Source organism: Diadema antillarum, unplaced genomic scaffold, assembly GCF_040938485.1.
Source record: "Diadema antillarum isolate AM-2024a unplaced genomic scaffold, OU_Dant_1.0 seq00001834_RagTag, whole genome shotgun sequence".
Classification (NCBI taxonomy): Eukaryota; Metazoa; Echinodermata; class Echinoidea; order Diadematoida; family Diadematidae; genus Diadema; species Diadema antillarum.
In genome coordinates this window covers 70,284-88,784 of record NW_027272507.1, presented here as the reverse complement: position 1 = coordinate 88,784, position 18,501 = coordinate 70,284, and the positions used below count along the sequence as shown (strand labels likewise).

Genomic DNA, 18,501 nt, shown 5'->3' with positions numbered 1-18,501 from the left:
TTGAAACCCTTTTGGGTAACAAGTTCATGTTTCCATCCTGTTGCAGCGGTCGTCATCATTTCACTTGAAAATATCAACATTCCAGCGACAGTGCTATGATCACCTTCCACAAGTACATATGGTGAAGTGCGCGATCAGTGCTTTGATTACAAAATCACCCTCAACAAAATTACAGCAAGACATCATGGTTTCAAGAGAGAGTGATGTTTGCTCTTGGAAGTAGAAAGAACAAGTTAATTGTATACACTTACAGAAATCATCAGATAACAAAACCAATGTTTCAAGGCTGTGAAAGTTCATCTACATTTTTAATCATCAATTCAGTCTAAACTTCAATACATCAATACTGATTTTCACAACAATTTGCTGCTCTTTTGTCATCACACGAAAAACTGAGGAGTCTTCACTTGGTACACAAGCCACAAAATATATTTTGAAGACTGGCATATGAAATTTACCCATAGATATATTCTAAAGACTTCACAATCCCAATGTAAGCTCCTTCTAAATGCTGTAAGGTGTTTTTATTTCTTTCAGTTTCTTCTTATAAAAAGACATTGGCAAAGTAGGACAAAGAGATACATGTAAGAGACACATTTTTTTTTTTTTTTATGGCGTCAAATGTCTGTTTGAAAACATCTTTTAGATATTGCTTTCTTAAGATCCAGCAGCTGCTACAAGGCTTCGCACAAAGTCAACTGATTCACACAAGCCTTGATGATGTCTGTATATTATAGCTGCCATGATTGTCTTTATGATTCTATTTCTAGTGAATTTTTTCATAAACAAGAAATATAACTTTATCTTTCTTTCCATCCGTGCTGAAAATGTTGGGGGTACCCTGCATGGAACCCAAACAGAACCCAGTGAATGAAATACACAAATCTTCTGCAGGGAAGCTATTCTAGATTCTTTGATATACAACAATTCTTTCTACTGGTATATGAACATGTCAAAGCCTTGTACACCGTGGTATACCATGCATCGATGCATCCATCATCATCATTCCTGATTTATTCCCCCCCCCCCCCACAACAGTAACAAAAACAATTCCTAAGACACTGTAGAAGAGACAAGCAAATTCAGAACTCAGTCTCACATACCTGTAGCATCAAGTTGCAGTTGAAAATGGCAAACTGTATTAACATGACAAAAAGAGAAGAATTGAATACAGTCCAGACACACATTTTCTTGTCACTCAAATGTGATTATACTCTCTTTTCAATGTCGAAAAAAAAGAAAGTTTCTCATTGTGATGGAATCTGAATAAAACGCGTGACTTCAGAGTGTCAGCGGATAACGGCAACAATTCTTGGTATCACCAACGTGCAAAACACCATGTAGCGCCCTGTCACAGATGTTCTGTGGGATATGTCGCTTCCGTGGGCAATGTCGCTTCTGGTTGTCTAGTGCATGTTTTCATTAACATACAAGACAATACAATCAATGCACATATTTTGTTCATTATTGTTCTTTTCCTCGATTTGTATTTGGCGTAAAAAGAGTTTAGAAATTTAGAAAGTTTAGAAAGTTAAGAATTTTCAATTTGACTGATTTGCATCCGTTACAGTCAAGGGTCATCACTCCGAAGCTGTAATGTGCCTAGACCAGATCCAACTTTGCCAACGAGCAATCACACAATGCATCTGGAATGAGGCCGCCCGGGAGGCACTTGCACATTGGCGGTGCCCTGAATTGAAGCTTACAGTGTACTTCAGCGGATTCACTATTCTCTTTATGCATGTACAGCAAAGTTGACAGTGGTACGTTTCTTTCCTGCCAAAAATTGTGACAACTTGCCAAAAATTGCCACAATTGCCAAAAATTGTGACAACTGATTGTTTGACGGGACATCGAGGAAGTCCATCGACTGAAAAACTTATACATCTCAAGCATCAGAGCGCGATTTGAAGCAAGTCACGTCAGAGCTACCGTCAAATACCATATGTCCCCCCAAAAAATTACAATGGTACCCTCCATAACAATAACTATAAAAACAGTGAATCAATCCAAATACAATTTCAAGGTGTAAAACTATAACTCATTGCCCACATCTTACAGAAAACCCAATTTGATTTGCTTCAGTGGTCAAAGAGAAATAAGGAATTTTGTAGAGCATGTCAGGAATCTCTTCCCTCCAAGTTCTGTCTATGTGTTCACACATTAATTTGCACTTCCAAGAGCATCCAAGTGCTAAACTTGGAAGAATCAGATTCATGACATGCTTTACAACAATTCACATTTCTCTGTGACTGCTTAACCAAATTGAATGGGGTTTTCTGCAAAATAGAGCTAAGATGTTACGTTTTAAGACCCTGAAGTAGCATTTTGACAGTTTAATCATATTGGGTGTAAGTAATGCGAAAATCCGATTGTAATTTTTTGGGGGACATACTGTACAGTACAGCAAAACCAGGAATTTTTCCATGCAGGAAACTTTCACACATTTTGAAAGGAGCAAAGATTCGTGAATGTAAAATGCACGTGAAAGTGTCTGTCTACACAATGCATTGAATACCAGTGGGGATTGGAAACATTTCTATGATGTGAAAAAGGCCGTCGGCTCCAAGCCGCGAAAGTTTCATGCAGCGAAAAAGGCCGTCGGCTCCAATTCACGAAAGTCTCATGCTGCGAATGTTTCTGGTTTTACAGCATTGCATGCAGATGATGGCTGGCTATATCTACTTTGCTAGCAGGAAAGAGTGCATTATCATTTACTCACATCCAAACAATCATCCTGAAAGTAGCCCTACTTGCTCTTACCTTTCCTATGCAAACTTTGCTTGTTGGTTTGATTTCAGGTTGGAGAAAAGTTGTTATTGCTCAAATTTCCCACAAGTAATTCTAAGGGGTTGTATAATCCCACATACAATGTGAATAGGCTTTATTCACGGAGTTCTTATCAACATCATTCAGTATGATTATGGTCTGATATCATCTTGGCACATACTTTGTTTAAAGTTCATTACCTTATCAAACAATAAGATTGTGTTTATGATTGTGTATGACTTTTTGTTAAAAAATAAATGAAATGAAATGAAATGAAATGTAAGACATAGGAATGCCAAATGTATGAGCCACAAAGCCACATCTGTGCATGTATTTCATTAAATACTGTAGCATGCAATCTGGCCTATTTCGCTACCAGCTTTGCAATAGCTTGTGAAAACACAGCATTAAAAAGAACAGATATTACAAATGCTATCTTAGCTAAATATACAGTTCAAAGTGCCGAATTCTGTGATTTTATAAGACACACACCAACACTCTATGATATATGCATATGCCTACTTTACAGTATTTTGTGACACAAATATGATCTCTCACATGATCTTCTGTCATCCAAATAAAATCCTTTTTAAATTTCACACACGAGTTAAATCAAGGTCAGTATTGCAAGGTATTACAAACTTGTGCAGAGATGTGCAGAAGGTATATTAAGGTTACTATCATAGTTCAATCAATCACCCCAGCACATATCTCAGCTAGGATTACTACTGTAGTATTTCTTCAATATATATTATTTGCTCTTCAGAACCTTCAGGTCTAGCTTACATGAGCTACATATTGCAAGGCATGAATCATTCAAAAATATATAAATATGCATTTGAAAGAGATTTAGTGGAGTGCAAAGGTCAAAGGTCCCTCACGGGGGAGGAGCTGGCCAAGGTCACGTCCCATCGCCCAGTTGATCCGATGAGGGAATCGCCAAATCCTCTTGCAGCTGCTTCATCAAATGTCGCATACGAACCTGTCATGTTAGGAATGCAAGATGAGTTCAAGGAAAATTAATTGCCAATGATGAAGTGTAATCACGATTCTGTTTAAGCTTATGTTTTTCAAGACTTCTTACAGCTGTGGGTAATTTTTATCTTCTAATGTGTGTCAAGAAAGGTCTTACACAAAAACATAGAATCTATGTTTTCTCATGAAAAAGGGCACTGTACTGTATTCACAACCTTTGCTCACCGGCCCCCAAGATTCTGATGATTTCTACAGGGGTACCAACATCCAGTGTCTATGCTCCAATGCAGACAACATTGAATGGAAAGTTACAAAGCAATTTATTTTCCTTGACAAAAGTATTAATTGCTGACTTGTTAATGCGGATATTGACAAACTTTCTATATGAACTCTTTTGGCTACTAGACAGGACACCAAATGGTTAATACTGGTATCTTGAGATCAAGTGCATAAATTTTTGACTTGAGCACTAAATGTAACTGTATGGAAAATGTTTCACACAACTCTACTGCTCTGTCAAAGTCGTCATTCACCTCTACAGTTGTTTATTCTCATATCAGTTGTCGTAGTATTCAACTTCCCACAATCTAAACAAGGTTGAGTCCAAGTTAAGCAATGACCATAACAACGCGAATATAAATTATTCCAGTTGTGTTTTAATCATATGCGCATGCTGACTCTGTGCAAACAGCACTACAAGCGTACACAATGCTGTGAACATTGAAGTCATGGTTAAATGCATCTTGGGTATGTACTCACTACTGAGCAGCCAGACATACAATGAAAATCAGAGAGAGAGAGAGAGCACGAGATTACATAATGCCCATCTAACTTTTCACTCCAATTGTGATCTAACAGAACCTGAGACTACAGATACAAACTTCTCACTTCTAAAAGAATTCATATGCTTTGGAAAACACGACCCACCTCGTCCAGTCTCCCTATGTTTCTCTCGATGTGAGACTCGAAAACCTGCTTGAGGACGGTGTTGGTGTAGATTCCGCGATTCAAGACGTCGTTGGTCACATCGGTCACGAACTCCAGATACCTCAATTCTTCCTCCCTAGAATGGGGGAGAAAAAGGCAGGATTAGCAGGTGTATGACATGAGGCACAATTTGAGACACAAAATGTAATGGGAATTTTTATGTACACAAATCTAATGGGAATTTTTACATACCGGTACACAAAATCTAATGGAATTTTTACATACAAAAAATCTACTGGGAATTTTTACATACACAAAATCTTATGGGAATTTTTACATACACAAAATCAAATGGAAATTTTTACATACACAAAATCTTATGGGAATTTTTACATGAATAATGGATCCTGCTATTGCTCCTCATTTCTTCCAAGTCTCTACATTTTTTTAAAGCTTTCACTAAAAGTAGCCTGTTTATTGGCAAGGATGATTTTCCAGAAAGACATCTAGTTCAAAGGGGAGATTAAATTCACATTGATAGCATGACAGTGGAATAGATACGGGGACCTACTAACACGGTCCTTGCACGCAAGTACCCTGAACTGTTGACATACCAGATAGGTACCAGAATTATTCAACTATCATGGGCATTCAAAGTGCTAGGTTCAGCTGCATGAAAACAACAACAACAACAACAAACAACTGCTACTGACTCTATCAACCATTATCATGGCATCTCAAAAACCCACTACTATTTATCAGTAGAGAAGCCATTAGGAATCATCATCTTTACCAGCACATTTCATCATAATTCTTGTTACAGTATCGTTATTGCAGGTGGAGCAATCAACACTACATACGCTGAAATTTTTGTGATGACTTCTATTTTTGTGGATTTGGCGGATAGGCTCTTGATTGAAAAATGACAACACTTGAAAATATTGACAAAAATGAAGACAAAAATCTGCCCTGCACACACTGTCCCAGGCCAGCACACTAGAGTTGCAATATCAAGTGACTACTAGTAGTACAGTCCTAATGCCATGAATAGGGCCCCCTGCTCTAATACTTGGAATACTAGTACTTTTTTTTTTTCCCTCAGAGATTTAATCTCATTTCAGACAACTATCTAACAGAATAGTTTGTTTGAGAAGTCACACTTTCTTTAAAACATTTATTTATTTTTTTTTTTTTTTTTTGGGGGGGGGGGGGGGGCGGGGGAGGGGGAGGAAGGTGGCAAATTTTCATGATAATGAAAAGGCCAAAAAGCATGATATTAATAAGTTGACTAAATGTATGATCAAGTGCAATTCACAAAGATATCTGTATATGACATTTTCAGTGCATACAGTATCATCATGATCCTCATAAGCACTATCATCACTTCTGTCATCATGTGGCTTTAAGACTTTAAAGTGCACTTTGACATCAGGCTCACCTGAATTTAAAGGGATGGTGTAGTATTGGTTGAGGTGAGGATTCAGCTTTTAACGATATGTGAGATATTTATAAACCACTCTATGAAATGTTAAAGGGCATACAATTCGAAGCGGAACTGAAAGTTTATTTAATGAAAATTGCTTTTGAAATGACTGGGATATTCAACAAGAGACCCGCGGGTCTAGCGCTCACCTGAGTATCGCAAGTTTACCTTTCACACAGTCACTAATCTAAATTATTCACAGCTCTACTAAAATTTGACCAGGCATTCTCAAGTAGAAGATGAAAATGTACAATAAGGGCCCAAATTTTAAAGATTCCTTAATTTGGGGGGATTGGGGCCCCCTGGGGCCCTCTGGGTGGGGCATGGTGCCCATTTTGATAAATTGAGATCCTGACCCCCTAGGGATGCTACCTGCCAAGTTTGACGAAAATCCATCAAGAGGTTGTCAGGAAGAAGATGAAAATGAACAATTCAGGCCCCTATTTGGACCTTCCAAATCTCCCCCCCCCCCCTCCGCCCCCAAGAGGGGCACCCCTGGATCTGCTATGAACAAACTTGAAATTACAGTCATTAATGTACTCACTCATAGTATTATCTTAGATCTATAACTTCTGATTCTAGAGAAGATTTTAAAAGATTCCTTCATTTTGGGGGGTTTGGGCCCCCTGGGGGCCCCCTGGGCGGGGCATGGTGCCCATTTTAACAGTTGAGTTCCTAAACCCCTAAGGATGCTACCTGCCAAGTTTGGTGAAAATGGGTCAAGGGGTTCTCAAGAAGAAGATGAAAATGTACAATTTAGGCCCCATTAGGACCCCTCCCACCCCCCTCCCCTGGGTCCCAAGGGGGGCACCCCTGATTCTGCCATGAACAAACTTGAAACTACAGTCATCAATGTACCAACTCATAGTATTAACTTAGCTCTATCACTTCTGGTTCTAGAGAAGAAGATTTTTACAGATTCCTTAATTTTGGGGGGTTTGGGCCCCCCTGGGGGCCCCCTGGGCGGAGCATGGTGCCCATTTTAACAAATTGAGTTCCTAACCCCCTAGGGATGCTACCTGCCAAGTTTGATGAAAATCGGTCCTGAGGTTTTCAAGAAGAAGATGAAAATGTAAAAAGTTTACGCACGACGGACGACGCACGACGGACGACGCACGATGCACGACGCACGACGCACGACGCACGACGCACGACGCACGCCGGACGAAGGGCGATCGCAATAGCTCACTTGAGCCTTTGGCTCAGGTGAGCTAAAAACACGGTGAAACAAAGCGATCCTAAAACAGTCATGGCCTGTCACACTTTATGAGGATCGCTTTGCTTGGATATCACAGTCATTCTGTTCTGTTTAAAAATATATATATATATTTTTCTTTTCCTTTTTTCTTCTTAAAACCACCATGAACATGGCATGGAATTGAACTTTAAAACTTCTGTAGTCCATAAAGCAGTTAAAAACTTTTTTTTTTTTGATGGCAAATTCTTGGGGACTACTCACTCCTCTTGCATCCTCTTCGTCACCTGCTCCGGAGTCCGGTACGTCATGGAAGCCAGCTCAGACCTGGGACATGCGAACAAAACGTATACTGTATTTTCAAGAATTCACAGATAAAGACAGAAGTTATTCCACCATGCACACTTCAACAAATGAACGCATGAATACTGTTTGGATGACAATGATGATAATGACACTCTATGAGAATTCAGTGATGTCTTATAATCCCAAATGGACAAGGGAGGGATGATACTACACAAATATGTGACCCGCTACAACAAAAGGGTCCTAAAGTCTCGCATGGTCGAAGCCGTAAAAATCGAGTTTGAAGTCAGAGCATCACAATTGGTCAAAACTTACAATTTTCTGATTTTGACATTTTATTGTAGTCTGACATATCTTCTATCATCTGTCGAAATTTTGAAGCAAAATGGTGAAAGGAAAGACCCAAAAATAGCATTTTTCTGGGCCATGTTTTTTGGCGTTTCAACGAAGCAGAAACTGGTTCCAACATTTGGATTGAGCGCCACAGATAGGCTCCGCCCCTAACAACGACCAGAGTGATCTCATTGGTCAGTTTGCTGCTTGCCGCTAACCGAAGGGTGAAGCTCACACACTGCCCAGTCGAGTGGTGCCTGCAGGCGGGGTGTGCTATGCCCAGCCGCTTCTCCTGGCATCCTGGTCACTGATTGGTCGGTGAGGAGACCGCCGACACTGTGCTTGAATGAGCATTTCGGGAGTTGCTAGGGCTTGCCTTCTATTGTGCGGAGGTGAAAACTGACTTGCGTGTCCCTTGATCGCGATTGCGTCGCAAGGAAAACTTTTAGGGTGCTTTTCTCGAAACAGTGATTTCCCAGACGTCTCGACATGCTCTCTTTTAAACATCGATATCTCCACAGCCGATTATTTTTATAAGATGTGTTATATATCAATTTAAAGCAAAAAGATTAGGAAATTATGCCATGCAATTTTCAAATAATTGACCTCGCCCGACTTTAGGATCATTTTGTTGTAGCGGGTCACATATGTTTTAGGAAGGGGGGGGGGGGGTGTACACATCATCTCTATTGCTGCTGACACAAAAAAATCCAGCGGAATGGTGAGTTGTGCTTCTCACTGGCTGTGAAATCCTTTTTCACAGCAAACACACACCGTCCAGTGTAACAGCGAGTTGTGCTTTCCGCTGGCTGTGAAATCTTTTTTCATAGCCTACACATACCATCCAGTGGAACGGTGAGTTGTGCTTTTCGCTGGCTGTGAAATCCTTTTTCAGAGCCAATGCACACCATCCATATCTTCTACCTTACAGAATGCAATGAGCAGCAATGGGATAAGGTATCAAACTTGATTAACCCTCACAGTGTTTTGTTCTCTGATTGGCACGCATCCTGGAGTGATTTCTTCACTGATTGGCACAGATGTTTAGAAACTGATACCCCTTTTATACTGCGCATCACATAGCTCACTTCTGAAGCGAGGTAACTTTAGCTCGGGCTATTAGAAAAACCTTGGCGAGTTAATACAAGCTAAGTTCCTGGGCATTATAGTAGGATTAACAAGGGGCTCAGATATGGATGACAGCTTTGATACAAGAGACACTGGACTCCTCAGTTTTTTTCCTGTTTTTGTGCAACAGAGACTGTGATTAAGCCCCTCTGGCTATCCTAATATGTTGTCCTTGTTCACAATGTCATTCAGATAGAACACAAATTGGAGGTCACGTGTGTGTGAGAGAGTCACAACTGATGCACGTAAAATATCCTGCTTCATTCATTCATCGCAAAGAGCAAGGTGCATAACCCAGTGAAGGGGTATGCCTCACATCCTACTGGACCCCAATGAAGATCAGCTAGTGCGGCTGAATATGGGCTATCCAGCCATCTTCTCGGATAGAAAATGAAACAAACAAACATTGAAGCGAAATATATGCCTATTTCAAATCCCATATCTGGAGACAGAATACATACGTACCTTAGAGACTGATTGCCGTAGCTGACATTTAGATCCTGCGTTCCTCCCAGCGGTGTCCTCGCCCCCTTCCTGGCCGGCTTCAGGGTCGATGACATCGGCTGCAGCTGGTCGTCGTCTTCCTGGTCGTCGATCTCCAGCGTCTGGACGCGGAGGGCCTGCTCCTCCACCCACCTCAGGTGGTCTTCGGCGCGCTGGAGGCGGGCATTCTCCCTCCGGTCCCGCTTATCCAGCTCCTTCAGCTGCTCTCTGGAGTGCAAGTTTCTGCATGGAATCCAATCGTCATACAATTTTAAAGGGGCATTCCAGACGATTTTCATAATTTCCCATCATGTACTATATAAATCGACAGCTCCATGTATTGATTTGTGGAATTTATTGTGGTCCTTGAGTAGAGAAACCAATATTCTGAAAAATCTTAAACAAATTACACTGAACAGTCTTGATGATATAGGAGCCTCACATATTTTAAAAATGTAGCAGTGCAATTCCATTACTATGCCGCTTGCTTAACAAGTTCGCCTGTGTAAAATCTATGCATGCCTTCTTCTTTTGTTTTGCTTCCTTGAACCACAACTCATGCATTCTTACGGTGAGGCTGCCATGTCATCATCCTTGTTCATTGCAATTTGTTATAAATTTTGAAAACACTCTTATTCCTCATCCCAATCACTATAAATTCTGAGAGTCTGTACTCAGTATAACTAACCTATAGCTGTTCAAATGTAAAAGTCTGAAAATCATCTGGAGGTCTCCATTAAGATACATAGAGGAGATAAATGTCTCCCCGAGTACACCATACTAAAAGCAACAAGCATGTCACAGATGTCTCCACAGCTCTGTGACAGTTCCTATAATGTCTGTCTCATGCAAGTCTCTGATTAAATTGCAATCATAACTTTCCAGGAATCTGCACATTTTGATGGAATTGCACCAAACAAAAATTGTGGAAGGCATTATTTTTCATTCCTAATTGGCATACACAATCTCAGCATCTATTCCTCGTTGAAAGTTATGTGTGGTGACACTAGTTACTATTCAATCTAGCACCAGATATGGACAAGATATTTCATGTAGTTCCATGGCAGTACGTAGACTGCTTTCCCTCACCAGCTTTTAATACAGAAATAGAAATACATGAAAATAATGCTTTTATAAGCCCAGACTCCCTTCATACTTCCATTATAATATACAAATTACCAGTCAGTGACAGTACAAATCTCTATAATAATATGCACTGGACTTGTACTGTCACTGCCTGGAAATTTGTAATTTTATCTCCTATGGCAACCTCATAGCGCTTTGTATCCAGTGGAAAAGGCGCTCCAAAAATATCAAATATTCTTCTTATTATATAATAAGACTAAAGAAACAACAAAATACTAGTAATGTAGTTACACAATACCATTTGTGCCTCATATGATATGAAAGATGGATTACATCTTGTTAGAAATGTTGAGGAAAAGATTGTTAGCACTGCAAAAATTCATGTAAAAAAATTCCTCTTAAAGACTTGGAAAATATAAAATGATCACAGAAACAAAGAAACGAGAAATTCTTGGTCACCTGGTATTCCTCACGTCCCAATCTCTGTCCTGCTCATAGTTCTCTGTTTCTTCCAATCTCTTGGTCCCACTGCTGCTTTTCTTCTTCGGTGGATTATAGTTCCTCGACTGGGAGAGTCTGGAAGTGGCGTTTGTCTTGAGGGTTCGTGGGGTGTACATCCTGTTTGCCTCCGTGAACTTGCTGGCCCGCTTGTCCAAAATGTCCCCCGACTGCTTGTTGGGCGTCCTGGCGGACCGGTAATCCATTGTTGTCGTGTTCAGCTCGCCATTCCTGCCGCTGCGGTAGGTGCCGGACGTGGGCGTTGAATTGTGACTGGCTGGTGCGTGGCCGGCCGGTGTGCTGGTTGCGGTCGGAGTAGGCACTGTGTGGACGGAAGGCCTTGGTGGGGGTCATTGGCGCGCTGCGGGGCACCTGGTTATCGGGAATGCCATAGTCTACGAGGTCCTCGTCAAGATCCTGAATGGTTGGTGATAGCGTCACAAAGAGAAATTCATGAACGGCATCAGTCAAGCTTATCACTTACTCTATTAATATTGAAGGAAAAGGGGAGGGGTCTTTACATTCACACACACACACACACACACACACACACACACACACACACACACAGAGGACAGGAACAACTAAACACCTAAAAAGCCTAAGGGAAACAGTGCAGATAACATACTTAAAACATTTACACACACACATTTCTGATTCATTTGATTAATTACCTCCGCCAAGGGAGGAGGTTATGTTTTCATTACTGTTGTTTTGTTTGTTTGCCCATGGGAAAAATAACTCAAAAAGTAGTTAACGGATTTGAATGAAACTTACAGGAAAGGTTGAGAATGACACAAGTAACAAATAATTTAATTTTGGTAGTGTCCTAGAATTTTTGGGGAATTTATGAAGGATTTTTGATATTTTGACAGGCAGGGTCACTGAACTTGGGAGTTCACGCTGCGCATTTTTGAGGTTTTCAAACGCGCACTAAAGTGCGTGCTCTAGTTTCTGCTAGGGCGAGGCGCGCCGCGCAGCTGAGGGTTTATGACGTAACAAAAGCTTCTATATTGGGAAATCGGGCAATTTTTCAGCATGTATACCTATGGGTGAAAATCACTGATCTCTATGGAAGAGCCCTAAGAGCTTTTCCCCAGTGGTGGAGAGGAGAAAATCTCTTTCGGAAGAGCAAGATCATCGGTGGAAAGTAGCTGCTTGGCGGAGGTCTGCGCTCTCAGAGTGCTTTTCTAGTTTATTATATATTCTTAGGATGTTGTATTGTTTAGACAATCATTTCTGAGGGCATTATCCTTGTCAAGTGTTTGCTTATGATGATGGTCTCCTGTATTTCTGCTATATCCAGAGCTGCTTAATTTGTCTTTTGAATGGCAGACACACAGGATCCTATGTTTGCATTATGCATAAAATAACGCCTGCTCGATTTCATTTTGGATTGTGTTAGAAAAATGTTGGATATTTGAATTACTAGTAATCATTTATCTGTTTTAACAGTTAGATTCAAATAATGCTGTGCTCTATAAGTTCATTCAATTGACTTTGTATTACATTTATGTATGAAAAAGAAATTCAGAAATCAAATCAAATCAAATTAATCAATCAATCAATTTGTCTGTTGTTGTTTTGTTTTTTTAATGTGATTCTAAGAAAGAGGTAGCATAGTCTTACAAGATTGAGGTCATCAGCGTTAGTGCCAATGGTGTTCCTAGAAGCAGGACGAGAAGATGATTTCTGACTAGCAAGTTTCTTCTTCTGCTTTTCCATGGCCTGCCTTCTCAGCTGATCCTTTTCTACAAGATGTGAAAAAAAGAAATACAAAATGAAAAAAAAAGAAGGTTCAGTTTTCTGTAATGTACCACCTTTTCAATTACTAAAACTGGACAATGAATTAAATTTCAAGACTGCTTGACATCATCAAATACATTCAATTATGAAGCTTGGTTTAGTTTACATTGTATATCAACCTTCTGAGGGCTTTTACAACACAAGTATGTTCAATAATTTGTCAATTAAATTAATATAAGAAAAAAATAGCATCTGACATGAACTGAAGACTATGCGAAACTATGACAAACAACATTTTACTTATGGCTAAAAACCTTTGAGTAGGCAACTGAGGATTTCAGCTTGACTTGGAGCCCATGATCAGTTCAGCAAAAACAAACTATAAGAAATTCTCTGTGTACCTCAAACAGTGATTGAATACAAATATGGCCATGTTAAGATTTGGACTGAACTTCCTAAACGATAAAAACCAAACCAAATAGGTTTATAAAAATGCTGTTGATTTTTAAAGATTGTACAAACCATTTGCAGATTGACATGATATTTAAAGTCTGTATGACATGAAATGAAATTAAGATACTCACTGACAGTGCTCAACGTCCATGTCTTTGGTGTAGTAGAATCAATTCGTGCTGTGAATCAAAACACAGAAATCAAAATGTATATTCGATCTGTTGCAGTATACATCTCAAGCACACCTCTTTTATGCAACAACATCCTACTGTGTATTTTCATTTCAGCAGCTGTGAAAGAAAGTAAAGACAAAGCTAACTACTTGTTCCATCTGAAATTCCCCTTGACTGATATATACATCATTCAATTTTCATTGATTGTACAGGCTGTGTCAAAAGACTTGGCTCCAATGCAAATTGACATTAACTCCTTTAAGACTATTCCTGAGTATACGCGGGCAGGGGTCTATAGGAAACATGTTATAGCAACATCAGCTTATCCTAAACGGGTTACGTCACACAATCTCCTGCATCACAGATGTTATTGATTGCTAAGTGAATGCCATTCAGGACAGGATGCTATGAAAAAAGCAAGCCATATGTTGACCAGTATTTGACCATCTAGCAATGTTAGTTACCTTTAGGTGAAAATAATGTCAATGTGCTTTCTCAACTCAAGAAAAATTTGCACAAATTTGTTGTACATAAAGCCAACATGGAATTAGCAAAGAGATTTGGAAAAGTGCAAAGTGTACCATATGGCATCTTTTGAGACGCAAGAGAGACCTGCACATTGCATGACTGTTACTTTTTTGTTTCATAGTCCACCACTACCTACCACTACATAGAAATACATGTCTTTAAAATATCTACTTTTAAAAGAAAAAAAAAATGACTCTCATCATACTAGATGTATCAGAATTTTATGCAGTGAGTGTATCTCGAGCAGAATCTTAATACTAATGCTACCTTTCACAAAACTTTAAGAGTTGAGGCACACCACTACTACAATATAAAGTTCTCTACAATAATGTCATGAAAATGAGCCCACTTAAGTTAACTGACGTTTGAAAGCCTACAGTACCTACACAGTGCTTGACTTTAGCAGTGGCCCAGTGGCCAGGGGGCCACCAAAAATTGGTGTCGGCCAGTAATTTGTTGTTGTTGTTTTTTTTCTGTGGCCCAATCAGGCAAGATTCGAAATGGATTGTTACTTTTGCTTTTATTTCAAGATATCTTTGTGAATCTTTTTCAGGCCACCAAAATTTCAGACTTAAAGATTTCAGCCCAAATGGGCCACTACACAAAAAAAAAAGGTTAGCATTGACCCTGCTATATACATAGATGTTGCTCAATACTAAGTACTATGGTATGGTACACTTTGGCAAACTTTTCCTTCTTTCATTCCTAGTCATTTAAACACTGCTATCCATACAAATTGGCTGTCTTTCTTTCAACAAAGCCTTCATTCCATACAAGTAGTCCCTCAGACCAGTCAGATTTTGCTGACATGGAAATGTTCAGAGACTTACATTTGGCCGTGCTCAGCTTCCTGTAATGGACGTTGAGATTGGTGACCACATCATTTTGATTGAGGGCTCTCTTGCAGGTGGTGGCATACGCTGTGTGGGAGGGAAATGAACAATACTGCATATTTCAATTAAAACTAATCATATTGGATTTTATCTGGCTTTTTCGGGCGACTGTGTCCACAGAAGAGCCACTTGGTGCATGGAATGCAAATGGATAAGGGTAAAACACACAGCTCTAAATTCTCACTGACAGTAAGGAATACCTTTACTATTTTTTAAACGTTACATTAGCCTACCGAGTTCTACACACATACAATTTAGGCTATTGGCTGGTATTGTGCAAATTGCAGGTATTTCACAAGATTAGAAACTGAAATGCTGGTATTCATGATGCAAAGTAATGGAATTGAACACTACAAACACTGACTAATTATAAAATGGCCGAGTACAACGATTGATTGCATACGATTCTGGGTTTCGTTGCTAAACCATCATCAGATCATGTTTTCACAACACCAACAAGAACTAAGAATTTATAAGAAAAGAAAAAAAGTCAATGAAGATGTTGCCAAAATAAATTCCCATTCTAGATAATTAAAGCGTGCGATGAACACTAATATTTTCTTTCAATGACAAGACAACATACACACTCCTAATTTGTTCAGTGTCCACAGACAGACAGGCAGACATACACACACACACACACACAAATTACCAGATCAACACGCTAATGAAGGCTGAATTCAAGAGAGTCAATAGATACCAACATGAAATAAAAGTTTGCTGCTCTTTTTTAATATACTTACGGCTGCTCTTAAGAGCTAGATGACCTTTATGCTGCCCTTTGAAAGAGACTGGGCTTGGAGGAACTGCTGGAGTTGGAGTGTCTGGTGAAAGATAAACATAACATGATTGATTTCGTCTTTTCACTGTTATCACTAAGAAAAATACCAATTATCGTTTGTTATATCAATTATAACAGATTGATATTGTATCCTATCTTGCAAAGCACTGCCCCATATAATGTATTATATGTACCTATTATTGATATACTCTTTAGAGAACAGATTCTTTGCTTGTGAGGAACATAATCATTGACTCTTATCAAACTTCAAGGGAAAATTTTGTAAATTTAATAGTCTAGTGAAGTGATGATGTCATCCCCTCACAACTCGCCTCTAAGCTCTACATGTATGCATTAGCAAAACAAACCAAGTGGTTTAACTGCTGCTCCTTTAATACATTCAGAGTCATGGATGAATGAAAATAAAGGGCATCTCCTACCTACAATCATGCACTTTTTGGCCCAGGCAATAAATTTACAGATCTAGCGCAGACTATCCAATTATCAATAGGCCTAACTTAGTTAGGCCCAACTGCCCTAGGCCTTAAAGGACAAGTCCACTTTCATATACATAAGGATTGAGAGAATGCAGCAACATTAGTAGAACACATCAGTGAAAGTTTGAGGAAAATTGTACAATCCGTTCAAAAGTTACGAATATTTTAAGTATCTGCGCAGTCACTGCTGGAAGAGAAGACTACTACAGTGTATGATGTCACATGCGTACAACTATATAAGGAAAATGAAAAGAGAATTTCACAAAACTTTACTTTTTGAATAAAGTGTACATTTCTTCGACTTGCTACTGACGCATGTTAAGGGTAATATTATTCCCCCTGCCTTCTGAAAGAGAGAAGTTGAGTGTTCTTTTGTTATAACAAAAGAACACTCGACTTCTCTCTTTCAAAAGTTTGTTAGCAAACTAATCACTTTATAGGTATGAAGGGTTCACTTTCCTCATCAATCCCGCCGTCGGCTAACCTTTGGGCGCTTTTTCTGGAATCATCCCGCAACGCAACGTCACATCACATCACATCACGCATCCAGCACATAGCATTCTACAGACAGCGCGCAAGCTGCGAGATTTTCAGAGTGAGCTTGCGCATGCACCGGAGGATACTGTATCCTCCGGTGCGTGCGTCTAGCGCAAGTGATTAGTTTGCTAACAAACTGGAGTACCCACCTACTCTATCAGTGTGGAATAGTAATTTGGAATATATGCACAAGGTCAGGTTAGTACTGATTTTATTTTTAATTCTCGTTACAAATTTTTGTAAAAAGATGTCAGACTTCAGCTTCACGAGGCTGATTTGTGCGCGGAGAGGTGAGAGCCGCAGAAAAAAGCACCGAAAATATTTAGTCGGATCAGGCCGCTAGGTGCGGCAGCATTGCATTGAGCAAACCCGCTGGCGCCCGTGTTTCGAAGGGTCGCTGTGCATCGGTTGATTAAAACTCGATTGTTGTAAAAAAAAAACAGACAGAATTATTTCTCCTTTTCATCATGGATAGTGCTTAGTGGACATGTGCGTGTAACAAAAAATCACTGAGCAAAGTTGGGACAATTTATATGTCAGATGTGAGATGAATAAAAAGTGAACAGGGAGCTTCATGAGTTTCTCTCCCCGGGGGCATCATGAGGCTCTCCGGAGGCCTCGTGAGGCGGATGAGGCTCATACGAGGGAGCAGGCCTCATGAGCTATGAGCGGGTTTCCCGGACGCGTTGACCCCGACTCGGTACGGGTTGGGGGTCGTCGCTGGTCGGGGTGCCGTTAATGCATGTGATGATGTGTATTTAGTGTCGTGAATTCTACGCCCACGGTGTACAGCTAGGCCAGGCTTAGCCTAGGACTTCCTCAGCTTGATGCAGCCTACCCCTGTGTTACCACTGGCCACCACCACCACCATCAGGCATCGTTACCACCGTCTACGGACGAGTTCCGATCCGTTTATTATTGTGAAAATCGTTCCAGTTGTAAATATATAAAACACCGACATTAATTACTGTATATGGGACCGTTGTCAGCTGTCGTTAGCGACGCCTTGCGAGTATCACGCCTACCGTTACCGGTAATTTCTCCATGTAATTACACAAAATCTTCATAAATTTCTTACTTCTGCGATAACTTGGATCAGCCATATTTCTCTGAAAGTCTTGCTGGCGTTTAGCGGAATAGAATGGGGGAAATATACACCATCTTCACCACCTTCGCGTTGACCGAGTATTGGGTACAATTGTATGGTATTTTGGTATGTGTGTGTTTAATTTTTTCGTCTCACTCATCCGATAGAGGGCGTTCCGAGAGAGACCAAAAAACACCAAGAAAATAAAAAACAAAAATCGATACGACATGTGTGGTATGCGCAAGCGCGTGACTAGAATCCATGGCAACGATTACAGTTTCCTGAGATGTACTCTGTTGTACATGTACCACGAAACCTCGAAAAAATATAAAACCCCGATTTCTCTAAAGTATGCATATGATTCATATGAAAAATCCCTGAAAGAACCTAATGGGGTATAACTTCACTCACACTGCAATTTCTTTCTAATATCGCGACAGATATCAGCTCGCTTTTCGATACAACGTACGTAGGCCTAGTATTTCATGGACAGAAAGATCCGTCTGTCCGGAGGAGTCCTTTATATTTTGCCATTAACGCTGAAGCCAGACGCAGTCTCCGCGGAACATTCCCCGACGGACAGATACAGACCGATCTTTCGGTCACAGTATTTCACAACTCTT

At 40.0% G+C, this 18,501-nt stretch overlaps 1 protein-coding gene across 1 annotated transcript; it reads right to left on the bottom strand.

Moving 5' to 3' along the window:
* Positions 1-3,626: 3,626 nt before the first annotated feature.
* LOC139712647 (spermatogenesis-associated protein 7-like) lies at positions 3,627-17,966 on the bottom strand. The gene is given in 11 exon segments (XM_071624455.1): positions 3,627-3,751; positions 4,672-4,807; positions 7,614-7,676; positions 9,582-9,842; positions 11,145-11,449; positions 11,451-11,600; positions 12,813-12,934; positions 13,514-13,561; positions 14,914-15,003; positions 15,720-15,800; positions 17,870-17,966. Coding segments are annotated over 11 exon segments (1,362 nt in total). The 5' UTR covers positions 17,895-17,966; the 3' UTR covers positions 3,627-3,670.
* Positions 17,967-18,501: the final 535 nt, after the last annotated feature.